Below are 21,792 nucleotides of genomic sequence, written 5' to 3' on the forward strand. Positions count from 1 at the left end.
CTCTGGCATTTAGGCTCAGACCTCTCCAGATGCCAAGAGGGAACAAAGATCCCAAGTGAAGGACACTGTTACAATAGGAAGTGTCTAATAATGGGGAAAGCGGCTGGTTTCTTTAGCATAAGCGGACATTGCCCATTCCTTTCACATCCAAGGTTTGGGGATTTAAACAATGCGCAGTAATGAAAATGTGACCATCATATTTGTGTGGGTGGAAAGGAAGCATAGGCAGTTGAAAGGTATGTTTACTGTACTAACATGAAGCCTGACCAGCTGAACTGGGATTAATGGGGATTTGGTGCGGGGGACATGAGCCATTCCTAGCAGAACTGAGTCTGAAGCCATTCGAAGTTGTCACCACACTTTTATATAGTGGACAGGACTTTGGACAAACAGGTGCAGTGAGGTCATCCTTACACCAATATTCACTGCACAAAGAAGTAAACTTCAGCCTTGATTCGGGAAATCGAACCCTGACTCATCCCTGAAGTAAAGGCTCCAGAGACAGGCCTATCACCTTCCCCTCTGATGGGAAACAGCCCAGTCACCAAGGAGACAGGAGTCCAGCTAGGCTGGAGGGCAGCAGTTACGTGCTTATTATTACTAGATCTATGAGGTAGATAAACACAGTAACAAGAACACCACAATAGTCATCAAGTCTTCACGGGATGAACCTCATCCACTGTCTTAAAATAACCCTCGGTGTGTATAAATATGTACTTGCCAGAGGATTTTGTACATCCTGCAAATAAACAACCTGCTCCCTCCCCGAAGGGGGCACCCACACATTTGTATGAAGGTTGCTAGTTCTCTTGCAGCTACTACATTATAGGTGCCTTTTTCATTGGACTTTTTTTTTTTTTTTTGGTAAAGGCTCCGCTCTCTACAATATGGAATCGTGTGCGCTATGATTGATGCTCTGGGACTCAATGCAACCGTTCAGCACAGTACCTTTACAATGCACTAAGTCCTCACTGACAGGTGGCCCCGCTCCTTCACACAGCAATTCACACGTTTTGTCTTGTCCCAACTGATATCCATCGTCCTCCTCGTTGAAGTCACTTTTCCCGTTGCTGTTGGAATATCCATTGGCGTGCATCTTCAGGGCAGATCGCCGGAAGCACAGGAGCTCCTGGAAAGCATACCTGAAGTCCGGGCTTCTGCAGTAAATAAGGGGGTTGAAGCCGGAGTTGATGTATCCCAACCAGTTCAGGAGGATGTACAGGTAAGGGGGGATAATGTTGTCCTGTATCACGTGCACGATGTTGACTATGAAGAAGGGCAGCCAGCACAAAGTGAAAGTGCCCATGATGATCCCCAAGGTTTTCAGGGCTTTGTGCTCCTTCAAGCAAAATTTGGAGGTTCTCCTGTGACTTGCTCTCCCGTTCTGCTCCTGCTGGTTGTTGTTCTGGTTATGAAACCTCCTTTCACATTTGTCTATCTTCTTCAGCTGCTGCTTAGCTACCTGGAAGACCCTGGCATAGACGAAGACCATGACCACCAAAGGCAAGTAGAAGGAGATGATGGAAGAAGTGATGGCATAGGCCTGGTTGGTGAAGAAGTCACAGCAAGTGTCGTTTTTGTAACAATTTTGGGCTTCCTGGTGCCCTGCTCTGTACCAGTGCATCTGGATAGGCAAGAAGGAGGTCAAAACAGACACCACCCAGACCACGAGGATGACAATCCTGGCTTTGCTTTTGGTCAGCAGGCTCTGATACTTGAAGGGGGAGGTGATGGCGAAATACCTGTCCATGGCAATGACGCAGAGGGTCTCGATGCTGGCCGTGACGCACAGCACGTCTAAGGAGGTCCAGAATTCGCACCAAAAATTCCCAAACTTCCACTGCTTCAGCATGATGTGGCTGGCCCCAAAGGGGACTACAGCCAGCCCCATCACCAGGTCGGCGCACGCCAGGGAGGTGATGAAGTAGTTGGTGACGGTCTGCAGCCGCTGGAACTTGGCGATGGCGGTGATCACCAGGACGTTGCCAAAGACGATGACCAGCACGATCACAGACATCAGGATGCCCATGCCCACCATCCAGACGTCTTGCGACAGGCTGGAACTGTCCGGGTCCTTGCTGCTGCTCACATTGACCGTAGCAAACACCGGGCTGGTGGGACTCACCGATCCCATGGCTTCCTACCCGCAGCAGCGCAAGTTCTGCGCTCTGCTCCCTGTTGACATGCAAGCCTCGGGCAGCCCCGCGTCCGATCCCCCGCAGCACAGCGCTGGGGCTCTTCGCAGGCAAGCCTAGCACGCTCCGAAGTCCGATGCCCGCTGCACAGAGCCGGCGCTCCGCCGGCGCTCTTTCCACGCCAGCTGTCTCCTGCGCTCGGTGCCCGCTGCGCCTGGCTGGTGTCCGGGAGCAATCACCCGCGCGCTGTAGGCGATCCAAACTTGGCAGCCCCCCGAGAAATGCCAGCGGTGGCTTGGCCGGGCTGAGGGCCTCTTGCAGTTAGACTTGTTGACAGACTGTTTGGTGGCCAGGAATTTGCATTTGTTTGTTCCCCTCTTAGCCTCCTCCCTCCCCTTCTGCAGCTGCAGCCTGGGCGGCTCCTGCCCTGCCAGAAGTCCTGTCTACAAGTGTCCTGAGCCCGTTATGTGTTGGGGAGCTTATAGGAACACCCAGCCATGACATCAGGCAGCCCCCAGCCAATGGGCTGCTAGCAGCACACACACACACACACACACGCGGCTGAAAGTGTTGCCAGTGCTCCTGCTGGTCTGCCCCTTACAGTAGTTCTCGAAGCTCCAGTCCCGGTCTCTCCCCTCGTTGATCGGGGAGCCTCCACTTCGATCCGCTGCAGCCTGCAAACGTCCCCCTCTCCTCACGCCCCAGCTCTTTGCAAAGCTCGCAGTCAGGCCGGATCGCTGCTTGCGCCGGTCGCATCTGCCTCTCAAAGCAGGGCGCTCCCTGGGAACACAGCCCGCAGGTTGATCCCTGGCTCACTGCGCTTTTGCTGACAGAGACAGACGCGCCTTCCCTGGCGCTTTGGTTTTACTGTTGACACTTAGGCCCTTTTGCAGCGAAGGTTTCGATTCTGCTGCGACCGAGGGAGGTTTTGCACAACTCTCTGCATTCACCTACCCTCCCTTGTGCATGGACAGTGAGGTTGTTTTGCGTGCGCCACGCTCAGTTGCCAGCCAACATTACCACTTCGCAAGCAAGGTAATTTCCTCTCGCATGCCAGATCTTTGGGTCTTTTCTGACACACAGCGGCTGCACCAGGGTTCTATGGAAGTGGATTAGCCTAGAAACCACCTGTGGAACCGTCCAGTGAAAAGTTACAGATGCTCAGTGTAAAAGAGAGAAAGAGGGATACTTTCCCTGCACGCTTTACCACCTAATCCTCTGGGGACCTGCTGCTGGATCGCTCGCAGAGGCAGTTTGGCAACAGCCTGTTAACTGAAGTTCTTCTTCAGCTTTAATTAAAATGATCTCGTCGGGCTGGGAATGGGACATTTCTACAGTCTCCCAGCCAATCCGGCAGTACCCTGAAATGCAGGTAGTTCTAATCACTTGAGACGGCTACCCATCTCTCTCGCTATTTTAAACGTTTAGCAAAGTAAAATCGGATACAGATCGGTATGTGCAGATATGATCGACATTAAAGTTTTTGAGCAGTAGATGCAACTGCTTTGTTTGCTAAATTAGGCTTCGAAATAGACTTCGTTTCTCTAATTACAGTATTTATCTTGCAACACCCTCCTTTTAAATGCATGTCTAAACTTAGCACATGATCTCAGGAACCAGGTCATTTAACCTGTGTAAGGAAAACTTCCTTCCTGATTATGGAGAGGTAGAAGAAAATACAACGCATCATTTAGTCTGGAGAAAGCAAAGAGTTCGAAGCCGAAAGAACACTTATATTGACTAGGCACTGTCACTTTGAGACAGGACCCGAATCTGCCTCCCCCTCCAATTATTTCTGGTAGAGCGAGGCCCATTCAGCGGGACACTGGCACAGCAAAATAGGGCTCAACAGGAGTAAGGGTGGCAGGATCGGGCCCTTTAATATTTTTCAATTTTTGTGTTAAAAGCAGGCACAGTATGCCATTGCAGGGGGAAGTCATGTAAACTCAGGGAATCAACTGACAGGGCAAAACTGGAATGGAGGGAAGCTTCCCCAGGTGTGATCCAGAGAGGTGTTGAGGATACAACAGTATAGATTTCTCATTGTCAGTTTCCATCCAGATACAGTCTGTCTGCCCAGGAGCTATCAGCTGAATAAATCCAAGAGAAAAAAAGAGGCTAGAGGGGGGTGACCATGTGTCTTGGACTGAGCTGGAAGATGGCAGGGGAAGCGGAGTTCAAGAAATCTGGAAGAGATGAGGCCCCAATCTCACACTCATTGTTTGAGCTACATCTGTGTTCTCAGAGGCCATATACAATTAAAGATCAATAAAGTCTTTTTTTTCTAGTCAGTTTAGCTCATCCTGGCCCTTAACACTAATAGAAAGATGGTATTCTGCCTTGGATTGTGCTGCAATTTAAAGTTTTTGATTGGAGAAAAGCAATATACAAGGAGAGAAAGGAATTTTTTATGTGCTTTTCTTACACCATAGCTTTGTTTCTTAGTTTCCCACACACACACCTTACATCAGAATTGTTATTACAGATTGTAATTATTTTATCTGGCTGTACACTCAAAAGGATAATCTTTTCAAATTAAAGGTTAACAACTACTAATTCACATGATTTGTGGCACATGCATGGGGTGAGTGAGTGCCTTTTCTCTCAACAGCTGGAAAGGTTTCTCCTTAATGAACATCTGCTTGTAATCAGTCACAGCTGTGACCCATCTCTAGTAGAACCATGGTTCTGAACAAATTTATTCAGTGATTTCCCGAACAGTTGAGAAATACTGTTAGAAATATGCCTGAGCTGACCGTATAACTTCAGTGCATTCCACTGGTGATGCTGAAGCCAGATATGGTTAACCTGGTGGTCTGAGTGTAAAAGCATTTTTGCCAAAAACAGTTTGCTATGTTAGGGAATAAAGACTACTGCAAGCTTCTTTTCATCTAAATGGAGATAATTTTGCCTTTTATGTTTAATATCTGCTTGTTTGTTTATAGTGAAACCATATTGACTCAGCCCTTCTTGTTTCTGAGATAAATTGCATTCCATGCAGTGCGTGAAATCTTTTGGACATGACTTTAAAACCGGGGGTCCTGTGGGCTGTGATTTGCATGGACTTAAAAATCTCCTGGCATTTATGGTTAAGGACTGCAGTGGTGTGTTTGGCTAAAAATACACTTCCATCCATAGCTGTGCAGTGCATCTGGTAACTGCTGCCCTCCACACAAGAGATGGCTGCATTCCAGTGAGGCTACATGTATGTATATATACACACACTCTTATTCACAGAACCAGACCTTACTCACAAGAGTAATCCCATTGATTCCAGCAGAGCTACCTCATAGGGACTGCTTATGTATGCAAGCATTTGGAGAAGGGGGCCCACAGTTTGCAAAGCTCTTTGGGGTGAAAGGTGCTATACAAAAGCAAATATTATTCTTAATTAAATGGTTTGAAGTAGAGGGCTGATGATTAATCTTCTTTAGATTTCTGGAGGATTAGTAATGTTGAATCACACTTTAAAGTTATTAAGACATTAAATATTCATAGGGTTTCAGGATTCTGCCTCATTTTTCTATTGCTAATAGAAAATTAAATGTAAAAGTAATAAAACCGTAAATGTTAAGTTCTGCTGAGTAAACCTGCCTACAGTTGCTCTGCTTCTCTCATTGTACCCATCACTTCTCAGGCCTTGTGATACGAGCAAACTTCTCAAAACCTACTGCTTCAAAGCCACTAGATGTCCCATGTCATGCAAATGCTGCTCTTAGGGGATGTATTTTTTCAGCCCAGAGTGGTATTGACAGAGCACTACATTGTACATAAGAAGTTTCTAAAAAGTTTTGCAGTTTTATAAGAGAAGGGCTAGTGAGATGCTAGAAACAAGAAACAAGCTGTGAGGTTTTTGCTAGGTGTTGCGGACATTTCTCTTAAGAAGTATCAGCCACAGTACTGCAAACATTTTCTGACCCTACCCCCACATTTTTAGTTAAAAGCCACCCCCGCACACAGGATCTTTAACATTACTAAAATGAACAGTATTTAAAAAATAAAATGTATGGTCTATACACCACCTGTTTCCACTGGAAATATCCGAGGCCTTTAGAAAGAATAGGGTTTGGATAAGCAAAGCATGCTGAATGTTAAAACAGGAATTTCAGTTTACTGGAGATTGGGTAAATGGGGTTATACGCTAAATACATCTCTATCCATAGTCATAGGGCCAGATCCCCAACAGATGTAAATCAACATAGCTCATTGATTTAAATTGAGTTACACCAATTGATGCCAGCTGAAAAGCTAGTCCATAATTGTTTAATGCAGTCCCACTTGCTTTGAGACCATTTAATAGCTTGCTCTTTCCATTCCTCTTTTGCACATGCATTCAACCCTCCCCTGCCCCAAAGCTAATGGTACACGCTTTGCAGTGGATACACTGAAGAAAATAATTGGGAGAGCACACGGGGTATTAGGAGAGCAATATCTGAGAAGATATAATGGGCAAGCAGAGTAGGGAAGGGAAAGTAGGATGCACTTGGGAGTTTAGGCACCTAAGTATCTTTGGGGATCTGGGTTTGTCACAACACCAAACCTACTAGCTTTTTGTCCTGTCTTAAGAGCTGGTCAAATAAATCAGAAAATGATCAACAAATGTTTTTGTGAATAAAGTAGGAAGTTCACTTCACTGTACTTTTTGGGGTATGTTGTTATTTATTGATTGTGTTTAAACATCTGCTCTAAGAGTTCAAAAAGCATATGACAATCTCATGACATTTATTTTGAACCTGCAATGCATACAATCACCAAATCCCTAAATGTTCCTTTTACACAGAGAAAGAGAGAGAGAGAGAATATGCCTGTTTGCATCATTGCAAAAGATTTTCATATCTTGAAAAGAGGAGGAAATTTACTGGAAAATACCTGGGGATAGGAAATGCTGAATTATTTGTTTGCAAGTCCAAAAGTGCTGCATGAGGCCTTACTGCTCTCTCTCTCTTATACCCACACACCCCTATCTACCTCTAGCAACTGGCTCACTTGCTCCCCTCACAGCTGATCTCAGAACTCTAGAGCTCTCTGTCATTTGGGTGGAGAGAGCCACTCAGCCCATTTTAAGTCTTTGCTGATTTATAGACTCCATGAACCATTGCCTAGCAGGGTACAGTGAGGAAGTTGGAAAAGGAAGATTTCCACTGGCTCAAGCACCTATTGGTTCACAGGGCCTTGTGCCTGATGGGCACGAGATATGATAGTATTATTTAAACGGTGAGACTTGTCTCTTTACAGATATTCGATTGAGTTTTTGTATGAAGATGGTCCATTGACCGCTTTGTCTGGGCCTTGTCCAGCTTTATTAACTTAATATAATCTGCTCTGCTGCTCTGAAAATGAAGATCTCATTTGTTATCTCCAACACAATGTTTTCAAGAGTTGATTGTATTGTTAAGAAGTGATGGGGCAGGTTCTCTGTTCCACTAAGGCCATGATACCAGCCAAAGATTACCAGCAGAGAATTCTCCCTACCTAGATGTGAGGGGGAGGAGGAGACATGTAGAGCAAATGATGGAGCTGAGGTCCACTTCATCCATCCTCTACTGATTGAAGGACCTCTGTGCCAGCAATGCCAGTGGCATGAGTTAGAGAAGGATCTCTCTCCTGCTCTAACTTACACCAAGGCTAGGCAGCTCTGAATCAGACATAATGAAGAATCAGGGCTATTATAGTTATAGCATGAGTTCAAGGGGGTATGGGAAAACACTTCAGGTGAAACGCTGGCTCTGGTGAAGCCAATTGGCAAATTCCACTATTGACTTCAATGGTGCCAGGATTGCAGCACTGACATCTTATCAGAGTGAAGTCTTCAGAGGTCTCCAGGGCTTTAAGTTATAAAATTGGAGCTCTAGTAACATCACAAAACATTCACAAGACACCACGTGCGCATCAGAATGGATGCTGCAAACTCTGGGATGTGTTTCTGCAATCCTTTCTGGGCAAAAGCCACAATACCACTATTCAAATAACATCGACCTGTTCTAGGTTTTGTGGTCACTGAATAAAAACAGGCTTTGCTGTGGATGGACAATTAATGTGAATTTCTGATCTGCTCTGGGCATAGCTATAAGGAGCAGAAGTAAAATTGCTCTATTCTCAGAGGTTAATAAGAACAATTTTTCTCCCTCCTTGTAACAACCTATTATGTACTTGAAAATTATCATGTGCCCCCTCACTCTTCTCTTCTCCAGACTAAACAAACCCAATCTTTTCTCATAGGTCATGTTTTCTAGACCTTTAATAATTTTTGTTGCTCTCCTCTGGGCTTTTTCTATTTTGTCCACATCTTTCCTGAAATGTGGTGCCCAAAACTGGACACAATACTCCAGCTGAAGCCACGTTAGGGAGGAGTAGAGCAGAAGAATTATTTCTTGTCTCTTGCTAACAACACTCCTGCGAATACATTCCAGGAGAATGATCTTTTTTGTTTTGCAGCAGTGTTACACTGTTGACTCATATTTAACTTGTGATCTATTATGGCCCCCCAGATCCCTTTCCACAATACTCCTTCCTAGGCAGTGATAGTTCCATGAATACCCTGAGAAAATCTGATTCAAGAAAGAAATAAAACCTTCTCCAACCTCACGCCTCTACTTGTCACCTGGCACCCCAATATTATAACCTATAAGAGTATCATCAAACAGTTACAATCCATACTCAAAGGGGACCCCATCATGAAATAAATCTTTTCTGAACCCACTCTTCTGGCCTTCAAACAAGGCCAGAACCTCACCAAGCAAGCTCCCCCACAGGCTAGGACAGAAAAAACTCAAAGCGGCACCAAATCCTGCCAGAACAACAGATGCAAAACTTGTAGCCATATCTCCACTGCTACAACGATCAAACACCACCCCCCCTCACACACACACCCCACATCTTTCAAGATCCAAGGGTCCTACATATGCCTATCATATGCCTACATATGGAGAGGTGTTAATGGGCCACTTAACCTTCAGTGGTCCCTTGAAATATGAGTTAACTACTTAAGCTAAACAATCGGTTCCACCTTATATTTAGCTGTGAGCTTCTGAGAACATTTCTGAGACCTGAGGAAGAGTTCTGTGTAAGATTGAAAGCTTGTGTCTCTCATCAACAGAAGTTGGTCCAATAAAAGATATTACCTCACCCACCTTGTCTCTCCTGGGGCTTGTCTACACTTGTCTACACAGTACAGCTACACTGCTGCAGCACTTCCGTGTAGACACTGCCTAAACTGATAGGAGGGATTCTCCCATCTGTGTAGATATCCACGAGGCAGTAGCTCTTCCATTGACTCAGCGTTGTCTACACGGGGACTTAGGTCATCATAACTATGCAGCTTGTGGATGTGGACTTTGTACACCTCTTACCAACATAGTGAAACCAATCTAATTTTCTAGTGTAGACCAGGCCTCAGTTTGACTCTAACACTCCGGAAAGCACTCAGACCATTGCTGTGTGGCTGCTGCTCTGAAGCCCAGCAGCAGAGATCGCATGCAGTCCCTACAGCAACATTTGTGGCAGGTATGACTGCTGTGGTGAATTAAAAACAGAAACTTCAATGGGAGGGTTCACAGCTGATGAGGAGTTTGTCCCAACTTCAAACAAAAGAGCCTGGCAAGAGCCATGTAGCTTTTATGAGGGGATTGTTGTGGTAACAAAATAATCTGGCCTGGTGGTTCTTTATTTCTCTTCATCTTTCTCTTTTTAAATTGTAAGGTGGGGCGACTTGAGATTAACCTGGCATCATGAATCACTAGAGAAGGAACATGTTTATATTTGTTTTGAGCCACAGCCTGCTTGCCTTAGTCTGATTTGAAATTAACACTGAAGTGACACATGAACCTGAGTTTTTCCGGTCAGGGTTTCTCCATTTTCCTTTGAAAGTCCTGACCCTCCCCCTCACTTCCCCCCACACCTTTTATACCCTCACTCTTGAGGCCCCATTCTGAAGCTGCCATTCCTATAACCAAAAAGGAACTAGATAGGAGCTCCCTTCAGAATCTGTCAACACTTCTGCCAGAGGGCTTGGTTTATCATGGAATAAATATGAAGCACTCCCTTTCTTTTCCTTTCCCACAGTAGGAGAATGTGCCACCTCTGAACTCCAGGAAAACATGCTCCCCTATATAATGGAGAAGACATTTGCATTAGATCTAGGCTAATGGCCTGGGCTCAGTCATCAGGCTTACAGGAGCTGTAAGTAATAGAAGGACATCTTAGGTGGCAGATGACAAAGAAAAACTTCTTGCTTCGTTCAGTAATGATCCTTCCTTTTGTTTAAGGAGTGATGTTGGGCTACTGGATGGCTCGGCAGATTAGCCGTGGGCTACTGTTTCTTTCATCTCTAAATCACTAATCCAAATCCAGGTCAGTAGTGATTAGAAGGCGTTGCTGTTAGAACCTGGCCCAGTTTTCTCCCCTGGACCCAAGTTCTGGGCCCCACATACTTCCAAGCCCCACCAGTGTGGGTAGTGACTGATAACGATTCCTATCTTTGGGTCTTTCGGGCACAATCCCAGGTATAGACCCTTTGTCTGACACCCTTCTTGGGCAGTAGGACCCAGGAATCCAGCTGCTTTATCCCCTGAAACCAGTGCTGCAGCCTTCCCAAGCCGACAATTGCTTAGACATGTTCCCCCAGAGTCCACTTGACTGTGGGAGCTGTAGTTTCTAGATAAGCCCTGCTGGGACAGTGTGGCAGGAAAGCAGGGAATACAGGCTTAATGGAGGAATTTCTTAATCACTAATACTTTATTCTTAATAAAGTATGCTAGAGAGTTATAGACAGCAAAATACTGGATGTACACCACGTAGGCTGAACTGACCCCTCTTAGGAGGCCTGGGGTTGGTGAGATTCCTGCCTTCTTTCTCTTTAGTCTGGTGTTCTTGCCTGTGGTGGTGCTCTGACCTCTTGCTTAGAAAAGCACTCTTCTCCTAAGACAGTCTCTCCTATTTCCCCATGTGCTTCAGCCAAGAGACTTCCATATTCCAACTCCCCTGTCTGCTTCTGTGCTGACAGACCTGCAAAGGCAATGGCCCTACCAGTCGAACACCCATTGTTCCAGTACAGCAGAGTCATTTAATGTCAGTGGCCCCTGATTGCTCTCTCACAGCTTCTCAGACATAGTCTTTCCCTGAGGTGTCAAGTCCCCTTTACAAAATGGATGCTCTAATACAGTGGTTTTCACCCTTGAGGGTCTGCAGACTATGTATAAGGGGTCTGCGAAAGGTTTCAGATCCCAGAAAAGGCATTCCATTTTTCTGATCAATCAAAAGTATATGAATACCCCTGCCCCCAGGTCAAAAACCAGAAGTGTTGTCATTACCCTAGAAGGCCACAGTTTAGTGCCCTTTTTCACATTGTGTCAAATGTCATGCCAAGCATATACAATTTTTGTAGCTGAATTCTATTCAGTCAGTTTTCAGTCTTAAGATTTCTATGGTCGTGGTCCACGGACCACAGGTTGAATTTCCAAAGGGGTCCCCACCTCCATTCAAAATTTTTTAGGAGACTGCAAATGAAAAAAAGGTTGAAACCACTGTTGTAATTCACAAACGAGGGTGCAAAGAGACCAGAAAAAGGTCACACTCGAAACTAAAGCAGACAACACAAAACCAGTTCACAGTGTGACTAAGAAATCTCCCCAATCTTCCATAATTACCAGGTGTGTGAAATCAGCCTGCTGAATCTCATACCAGTGGACAGGTCTCTACATCACAGTGGCACTGTCTGGATTTAGGGCCCTTGATAGTCAAGAGCTGAATGCGTTTCAGAGATTTTTTTTCCAGGTCAGGAGGAAAGAAGTTCCACTGCCCAGCCAAGTCAACAGACTTTGAATGTGCTGTCAACGCCTCCCTGAACAGGCCCTATGTGGGGTTGATGTGGGCGGTCTGCAGGAGCACTGCGCCAGGGGTATTTTATTTTACAGCAGGCTAAACAACATCCTCTGATCTTCTTTCAGCCTTCTGTGGCACGTGCTGGAGATTATGATAATCAGAGCTGCCTTTCAGACAGGACCAAGGGAACAGGAAGCTGATCAAGATGAGTAATCACCCCAGTATATTTGATCTGCTTAATATGAAATATGATATTGGATACAACAGCTGAATACTGGGAGTTTATAGTCTTCAGAACAAGTGCTAAATTGTTCCAGTATAAATCAATAACAATGGTGAATAGAGGTTATAAAATGACACAATGTGAAAGCAAAAGAGGAAATAAAGCAAGCTCCAAAATAATAGTTAAAGATAAATGTGTTTTTGAAAAAGCTTCTATTATTACTAGGGCTGGTGAGTGGGTGACAGGTAGCACAAGCTATCACCAAGCATAATGCTGGCTGTGCCTCCACCCCAGAGCTCTGGCAATGGACCTCGATCCTGCTCTGCAAACATCCCCTACTATTCTAATGCTTATGCCTCCCTGTCCTCCCCAGAGCTCTGGGATGGCACCTCAGTCCTGAGCTGCAGACCCCATACTGTCCCTGGGCCTCTCTGGAGGAGAGACTGACTCTTATGGTGAATAGTGTAGGAATTTTATGATGTTTTGCAGGCTGGGTTGAAAGCCCTATAACTAGTTTTAACTTGTAACCTAAATTCCAAACCAAATTCTCACATATGGACAAGACTCCCACTGAAATCAACACGGACTATGTATGCACAGCTAAGGGTAGATACCTCGGTGTCCAGAGGTGAAAGGTTTAATCTTTTCTTAATTGTCATTCCATGGCTTTTCAGTTGCTGGTAACACATAATGTTTGTAATGTTCCTGTCTAGAGCAAGTCCTCTCCTGTCAGACTCAGTGGCCCCAAATCATCCCTTGTGAATGGAGTTACACACCAGGGATGAATTTGTACCACAGAAAGTAATTACATCAGGTTTACTACATGAAAGTCAGCTCTGATAAAGAGAATGGTAAATACTGATAAAGAGCCCACTGCCTATGTTCCTGCATTTGAAGAATACATGCATACAAATAATTTTATAATCCTCCCCCATATTCTGCTCAGACAAAAGCTCGTATCTCAGTCTTTGTAGCGTGCCCTCAAATTCAGACTCTGATGGACCAGCTTGAGGAATGGTGTCCCAAGTCAAGGATCCTTCAGATAAAACATCCTGACCCAAGTCTTGTACACATGGCGGTGACAGGACCCAAGACTTTTAAATAAGGCAGTGTCAGCTGGGAACCTCAGCTGATTCCAGCCCCTCTAGAGGTGGTGTCGAACGCATCAAGAAAGCCAGGTCTCCCACATGGGCTATGTAGTCTGATGGATAGCATTAGAGCTGGGAGCCAGGAGATCTAGGTTCTATTCATGACTCTACTACTGAATCGTGGTAACCCACTCTGAGATCCTCAGAGGAAAAGCCAAATAAAAATGCTGTGTATCATTATTATCACTAGGCAGGACTCAAACCATACAGGGTTTACAGATTTCTAATGTAAGACAATTGATGCTACTAAAACTGTGGGGACTTGAACAACAAGAAGGAGCAACATGGTGTAAAGCATAAAGAATACTTAGGGCCAGCCACCCTTCTTCCATTTCAACCATGGATATGGGATAGCAATGGGCTGAGAGTGAAATCCTGGCCCCACTTAAGTCAGTCATTGACTTCTATGGGGCCAGGATTTCACCCCTGGTTTCTAATTTTAGAAGGCTACTTAATGTGATTATAGGAAAGGGAACTCTATGTGCTTCAGTATGTGCCCTGCTCTATTTAGTCCAAGAGGAAATTCGTTTTTTCCTGAGTGCTTTCTTATCAAATATGCTGCATATCAAACCCAAAATAGCTTGTGTGGCTGCTGGTCAGAGAGATTTTTCTTTCAGTTCTATGGGATCATTCCAAGGATTGATGGAAGCAAGATAGAGCCAGGAAGAGTGGAGTCATGGGGGTGAAAGAGGAGATCTGGTAATGAAGCAACAGGGTATGAAGAAGTGGAAGTGAACTATTGCCCCTCTGCTCCTGAGATAAAAAACACTATCACATGTCTCCTTCCTCCAGTTTCTCTCCATAGGGAAGGGCCAGCAAGTGTTCTCTCCTGAACAAGAAGGTCATCTGTGGAGAAGGGGAAGAACGGCTTTCAGCTTCTCACTCAAGCTAGTGAGAAGCCAATCCCCTCACTGGCTGATATAGTCAGAACCCAACGAGGGATCACAGTCCAGCCACTGACAAAGTGTGAAAGAATGAAAGGGTAAGGAAAGGATGAAAAGTGAAGAAGGATAGTTTTGTGATTAAAGCACTGAATTGGCTCTCAGGAGAGCTGCATTCAGTTCCTGCCTCTGCCACTGGTGTCATTCTGTGACCTTGAGCAAGTCACCTAGGATAACATTTTCAAAAGTGACCTAAGTGACCTAGAAATCTAATTCCCATTGAAAGTTATAGAGAAGGGCAGTGATCAGTGGGATTTAAACTCCTAAATCACTTAAGAGCTTTTGAAAATGTTATTCTTGAGCTCTGAGTGCCTCGGCTGCCACTCTATAAAGTGGGAATAACACTTCCTTACCTCTCAGAGGTGTCTGGAGGACACATTCATTAGTGTTTGTGAAGTGGCAAGGGCTACATAAACAGTGACTGTTAGTTATTCATTCCTTGCTGTACAATCCACATTATCGTTCTGTCTGGTTGTCTCAGATATGAGCCAGCCCTTTCCCTGTCACTCTGTGCCTGCTCTCCTGGTTGGTTCTTTCACAGAAATGGAGGGAGTTGGCTAGGGTAAGAATAAAGTATTCTGAGGCCACACCTATGATACTGTCTCGCTGTGTCCTGGTTTCCCTGATTGTCTGTTTGGATTCATCTGTTGTCTCTTCTTTTATACTTAGATTGTAAGCTCCTTGGGAGCAGGGATCATCTTTCTGCTCCATGCTCATACAGAGCCTAGCAGAATGGGATCCTGGTCTATGGCTGGGGCTCCTGGACCCTATGATAATATAAATAATAATGACCATCAAACCAAGAGCAATCTTCTCATTGATAATTGTCCATGCAGCTTATATTCATTGCACTCCATAAAGCATGTTCTACAAGCCACTCTTCCAGTTACATGTCTGCTGTTAAAAATGGGATCAGGTGGTAAGGGTCCAAGTGGGGGCACATGGTCAGTTTATGCCAGTTCTGCTAGACACTTACAGGCTGGTTAGATGATGGAGCATTTTCTTTTTTAGCAACACATCTATCCCTGTGGCATGAGGGCACAAGCACTCTTTATGTCTTTGGGAAGGCGGTCTTTACAAGTTAATGTAAGGCTGGTGGAAGGTGTCTGTCAACCCTGGAGACTAAAGTCTCTAGAACAGGTACAACATGGACAGAGACAGCACATCTCCTTACCCACCATCTGTGGCCAATGTGCGTCAACTCTGATATGGGATAACCATTAGATGTGAGAAGGACATTAGATAAGTAGATACCATGGCAATAGTCATAGTATTCTCTGCACCTTGAGGTCTTTAAACCACAATCTGAGGACTTCAATAACTCAGACATAGATTAGGGGTTTGTTACAGGAGTGGATGGGTGAGATTCTGTGGCCTGCGTTGTGCAGGAGGTCAGACTCGATGATCATAATGGTCCCTTCTGACCTTAAAGTCTATGAGTCTATGAGAAGAACCTCCACAGCTCATTCACTCCTTGATCTTTCTCTGGCGTTGTTAAAGCCAACTGTGGTGGTGTTTTTGGCAATATGGTATCTGTTCACTAAGAACAGGACTCAGATCTCTCCCCATCCCCAACTCGTCTTGCACAGGCCATCCACCTGTCCAATACTTCAACTTTTTCTGCTTATTAACAACCTGAGCCAAATTCAAGCTGGTCGCCTGGAAGAGAAAGGCGCCATATCCCATGACCATCCAATCCCCTTATCCACCCAGGCCTCCTGTGTCAAGTCAAAACAAATGTTGTGTGCAATTTCTTAAACAATGCATGTAATTGCTTTTAGATTTACTATTGTATGTGGCATTCATCTGTGTGATGGTATCAGTGAGTTGTGTTTTGCATTGTTATTGTACATTAATAGCCCATGCAATTAAATCTCTGGCTGGTGTTTTTATATCCTATTGTTTGGTAATGGACTGATTTTTCTCTCTAACTCATGGTTTTATAGCTTCTGTTCCTCAGGGAAGGGAACTAATGTAAAGATGTATTCACGGCAGAGAAACCTGGGCTCTTACTCAGATGTAGACCCAAATGACCTCCTGTCCACATGCCCTCTAACCTGAGTATGGGGGTGCTTTCAACACAGGCTGGCTGGCCTGGTTGGGGTTGCAGGCCAGAACTTTTGTTCTGTTCTCAGTCTGGCTGGTAACTTGCCTGCTTTGCAGTGAGGACACAAGCTAAATCATCTGAGTATTGATAGTCCTCCAGTGCCTTCCCCCAGTTCCCTTCATGTGCACAGGACAGACAAGTGCTCCCACAATTCACTGGGAAAGAATCATGCAGTGACTCAGCTTACCGCAGCACAAAGAACCATGGGGTACTGTACATCCTGGGGACATGCACACACAATGAGGACGCAGTAACTCAAGTAGGGCCTTGTACTTTGCACTGTGGCTGTTCACACCTAGACCAGGTGTCATAAATGGATAGGTAGGTAAGGGTTAAGTTTCTTTTACCTGAAAAGGGTAACCGAACACCTGACCAGAGGACCAATCAGAGAACTGGATTGTTTAAAGTCAGGGGCGGGAATTTGTATACTCGGGGTCTTTGTTGTTTTTCTTCTTAGTATGAGGAACAGTCTCTCTTCTAATTCTCTCTAATCTTGTCACATCTTAAACCGCGACCGCAAGTATTCGCGTATGATGGTCTGGGTGTGTAGTTTAACTGTATTGTTATTTGTTGTCGCTGTTTAATTGGGCTAATTCTTTAAATCAGGACTGTGTCTGATATTTTCTTTTAAGCGAGAGCCTGTAGTTGGGTTTCTTAATGCAGATGATTGTTTACTTTCTTCTTTTTCTATGAAAGTTTTCTTGTTAAACTCTGTGAGAGTTTTTCGCTGGAGGCAATCGGGAAAAGCAGGCTGTGGATGTTCCTATTTTGGGTCAGGAGAGAGCCGCTACAGGAAAGAGGACGGAAATTCTCTGTTCTCTGGTGGTTACAGTCTATTCTCATTCTGGAGCAACGGGGTGGAGAGCGAGCTGTGGATATTTTTGCATATCATTGTCCTAGAGAAGCAGAAAAAGCTGGTTCTGGGTCAGACGGTTAGATCCGCGAGGCAACTGGATAGGAGGGGGAACGGGGGTTGATTCTTCCCGCTTTGTAGCAGCAAGAGATTGGGGACTCTGGAGTGTCCTACCAAGGGAGGGTTTGGGACCAGAGGGAGACAAGGGGGATCAGGCCCATAGAATTATTCTGACTCTGGTGGCAGCGAGAATATCCAAGCTGGTAGTGAGCTTGGGGGAGTTTCAGGTAAGCCCCCAAACTTTGGACGCAAAAGTCCAGGTTTGGGACAGGACCAGACTGGTGGACACTAAAGTCCAGGTCTGGGACTGGACGGCTAGATTACCACACCAGGCTAACTCTGTCACTCAGACCAGGTGCCAGTCACCCAGGCTAACTCAGCAGTGGAGATAAACTCTAAGTGAGATCCTGCCATGGTAACCTGCACAAAATGCAGCATTTCTCTGCAGGGTCCTCTGCCTCTTTCCCTGGGATCCAGCCATGCAGTTGCACTGAGTCTTTATGGGATCCCTTCAGTCACTGGGCTACCACAGTAAGTTGCTTCACTAGGTTTCCTATTTATATTAGATACATGGGGCCAATTCTTTCAGTTCACCCAGTTCAGAAAGACTTCTGGGGTATTACTGGGGGCAGGAGTGAGAACTATAGGCTGTAAACTGGGAGGCACAACAAAGTTTAATATATGAATCGGGGATATCATGGGCTGGGTCCTTGCCATGCCCCAACAAGTTAAATAAATAAATACAATGGCAGGTGAATGCTTGTAAATAATACCACAGTGAATTGGTCCATCCTCAGCCCTCACTTCCCACTTCAAAGGTCAAAGTCATTTGATTTCACAATAGTTGATGTAGCCACTTAACAGGAGTGAAAGGCAGAGAGAGGGAACCCGGAGAGACAGGTGACATGGCGAGAGTGATTCCCACATTTCCAAAACAGCCCCGAGAAATCCTGAGACTATGCCACCTGCGAGGGATAGAAACTTGGAGATTGGATGGCTCAGCACAACACAACCCTAGTTTGTTGCTGTTTTATAGCCAGTCCCCTAAACAGCCCCTTTTTACGCAGTCTGAGTGGAGAGCCCAAAAACTGAATGGGTGGTGGAAACTGAGTTCCTGTCTCACTTCTAACCCTGGTTCCAGCTGAATCTGGATTTGAGGCAGATAAATGAGGAAGAAAATCATCACCATTGGAATCAAGTACATAATTCAGCTAAAACCATCTCTGGGATTCAGCAGCCAGAGGGCTCTCAGCATTGGTTCTTCTGTGCAGAGCATTTCCAGGTGAGAGTGAATACATCAGCCCACACTGTGGGCATGTCTACTCAGCAAATGAAGGTGTGACTCTAGAACATACCCAGGTTAGCACTAATCGCGCTGGTGCAGGTAAGGGACATGGCAGCACAGGGACTGGCAACCTGCGTATGTACCCAGGGTCCCTGGTGCTGTCGTTGTCAGGTTGCTAGCACGTCTTCACTATGATTGCTACCCAGATTAACTAGATTAATGCTAGCTCAGGTATGCCTATCTATGCTACAATCTCACCTTCATTTGCTGTCCTGTTCCCATCCCCACCATTTGGAGAGTCTTATAGGGAGAGGAATAAATAAGGTTTTGTGTTGGCCTGAAGGGCAGCTATATTTTTTTATCTTCATGACTCAGATATAATCCTCACACACACACCCCTTCCATTCTCCTGGTGCCATTTGCAAGTTACTTAATCATCATTACCTCATTTATAATGCAACCACAAATGACCCGCTGGGTGTAAAATGAACACTATAGATACAGGTGCATAGATTATATATGTTTGCTATGACTGCAATTCTCAGCCCAGCATTCACAAGAAATGTGGCGGGTCAGGACTGATGTGGGTAACCACAGCACTAGGTCTTTGTATCTAGGCACGCGTGAAAGGGCGGGTGTCCTAGGACTGGCATGGCTGGGGTTGTTGCTTGTCAGGACTGGCAGAACTGTGCCAGGGTCCTGAAACTGCTCACACGAGGAATGCAGCTGATCAGGATTAAGGTGCATTGACACAGTCATGCATGGATAGTAATTTTGCACAGTTTCTGCCCACATAGAGTATGTCTCCACTGCAGTTAAACACTAGCAGCTGGCCCAAGTCAGCTGATTCAGGCTTGCAGAGTTTGAGTTATGGGTCTGTTTGATTGGGGTATAGATGTTCAGGCTTGGGCTGGAGTATGGGGTCTGAGACTCTCCTCTCTTGCAGGGTCCCAGAGCTCAGGCTCCATCCCAGGCTTGAACATCTACACCACAATTAAACAGCCCCGTAGCCTGAGCCCCGCGAGCAAGAGTAAACTGACATGAGCAAGCCATGGGTATTTAATTTCAGTGATAGTGCTTAACTCTGGCCAGAACTACTATACAGAACCTTCGTTTCATGAGTGTTACATTCATACCACACTATTTTCATACAGCTAAAAGGAATGGGCTGATGCTTTCAAAGCTATCTGAGGGACTTGAACACCCAGTTTCCATTAGAATTGTCCAGATCTCCTAGATGGCTTTGAAATTCTCAGCCCTGGTGGCTGTTTCACAAGTTAGGTCCATGTTTAACTTAGTTTGACATAAACAACAAGGAGTCTGGTGGCACTTTAAAGACTAACAGAGTTATTTGGGCATACGCTTTCATGGGTAAAAAACTTCACTTCTTCTTCAGATGCAGGGGGTGAAAATTACAGATACAAGCATACATATACTGGCACATGAAGAAAAGGGAGTTACCGTACAAGTGGAGAACCAGTGTTAACAAGTCCAGTTAAGGCAGGGTGGATGTGGTCCACTCCCAGTAACTGATGAGGAGGTGTCAGTGCCACGAGAGGGAAAATTGCTTTCATAGTGAGCCAGTCACTCCCAGTCCCTATTCAAGCTCAAATTAATGGTGTTAAGTCTGCAAATGAATTGTAGCTCTGCAGTTTCTCTTTTAAGTCTGTTTTTGAAGGTTTTTTGTTGAAGGATGGCTACATCTGAAGAAGTGGGGTTTTTTACCCATGAAAGCTTATGCCCAAATAAATCTGTTAGTCTTTAAGACTCCTTGCTGTTTTTGTGGATACAGACTAACACGGGTACTGCTCTGATACTTAGTCTGACGTGGTGTTTTCCTACTGTATGGGCGTGATCAATGATTTAGGTGAAGGAGTTGTCACCTATCAAATGCAACTCAATCCTTTTAGCAGTCACCATGGTTGTACTTCCTACTAGGCTGTCTAAACTTAAAATATCCTAGATAATTTCACAGGCAAAACAGAGATGTGGAGGAGATTGGTTATTTAGTTATGTCTGCTATTACAGGCACTATCCAAAACTGTATCGTGATGCATATAGAAGACACAGTTCCCCCCCCACCACTATAAATTAAAGAAAAAAAGAAGAAAAGCTTGTTCCTTTCCACATTTAGGACATATGGCTTTTCCTGGTCTATAAACCCTAATAGGAGATAAACAATTTTTAGGAAGGTATTTATTCCCTTTCCTTGCAAATCTGTAGCTCATTCCTATTGCATTAGTTAAGGGAGAACAATAAAGTTTTAGTGTGTTTTTTTTTAATTAAAATCTTAAGATCCAAAATAAACAACATGACTAATTTGGCATTATAAAATGATTTAACTACATTTTGATACATTTTTTTTTTAAATCAGCACTTCCATCATTTATCTGACAGGACCTGAGTTCAGAGGGCTATGCTTCCCCAGCAAGGGTTGATTAGGATGGTTTATACAAGAAGCTGAAGCAGCCCAAGGAATACAGAAAGTGGCTTCTACTGCTTATTATGGCAAGGGAGGCAGCATTGTTCACTGCATGGAGCATGATTCCAGGAAGCCCTGAGTTGTAGTTCTGGCTCAGCTGTTGATTTACTTGGGTACTTCATCATGTAACCCTTCTTTTTGCCCATAAGCAAGAGTTTGTGAGGATTAATTAGTTATCTGGTATAAATTGCATTAATAAGTCTTATTATCAAGTCATCATCTTTTGTGGGAGAAACAAAGAACCCTGATTCATTAGGGCTTCAAATTAAGTGCAGGAGAAGTGTATTTGAGTCCAGCCCTGCAAGAGACTGAGTGCTCTCAACTCCCACTGTGGTTAATGTGAGTAGCCAGAGGAAGGTGCTTGGCAGCATTCAAGAGGTGCTCACCAGCTCACAAGACTAGCCCTCTATTTTCTATTTTGAAAATTAAACACACCCCTACACACACCTTCTCTTACAACCAGTGTGACAGTCAGGGTCTAAACATGCTAAGAAGAGAACAGGAGGTTTAACCTCTCCCACCCCCCCATGAGCAAATCTACTGATTGCGCAATATTTTCCTATAAAAGTATATTGAGTAAGGTCTTTTATGAAAGCTTGTAATGTTCTGGACTTGATGGTCGTCGTGCAAAATGTACACAACCTGTGACTATGAGTCTGTGTATATAGAAAACTGTGTTCATAATCTGTACTCCAATTTCAACATCATCTCACAACTAGGCAGTGAAGCAGTCAAGTGT

At 44.8% G+C, this 21,792-nt stretch overlaps 1 protein-coding gene across 1 annotated transcript in view; it reads right to left on the bottom strand.

Annotated features, from left to right (window-relative positions):
- ADRB2 (adrenoceptor beta 2) overlaps positions 1-3,761 on the bottom strand; it is a 61,440-nt gene extending 57,679 nt beyond the window's left edge. The window contains exon 1 of the mRNA XM_075068103.1: positions 949-3,761. Coding sequence (XP_074924204.1) covers positions 949-2,134 — 1,186 coding nt within the window. The 5' untranslated portion in view covers positions 2,135-3,761. The remainder of the gene's footprint in view (positions 1-948) is intronic.
- Positions 3,762-21,792: the final 18,031 nt, after the last annotated feature.

The sequence above is a fragment of the Chelonoidis abingdonii genome, chromosome 7, assembly GCF_003597395.2.
Source record: "Chelonoidis abingdonii isolate Lonesome George chromosome 7, CheloAbing_2.0, whole genome shotgun sequence".
Lineage (NCBI taxonomy): Eukaryota > Metazoa > Chordata > Testudines > Testudinidae > Chelonoidis > Chelonoidis abingdonii.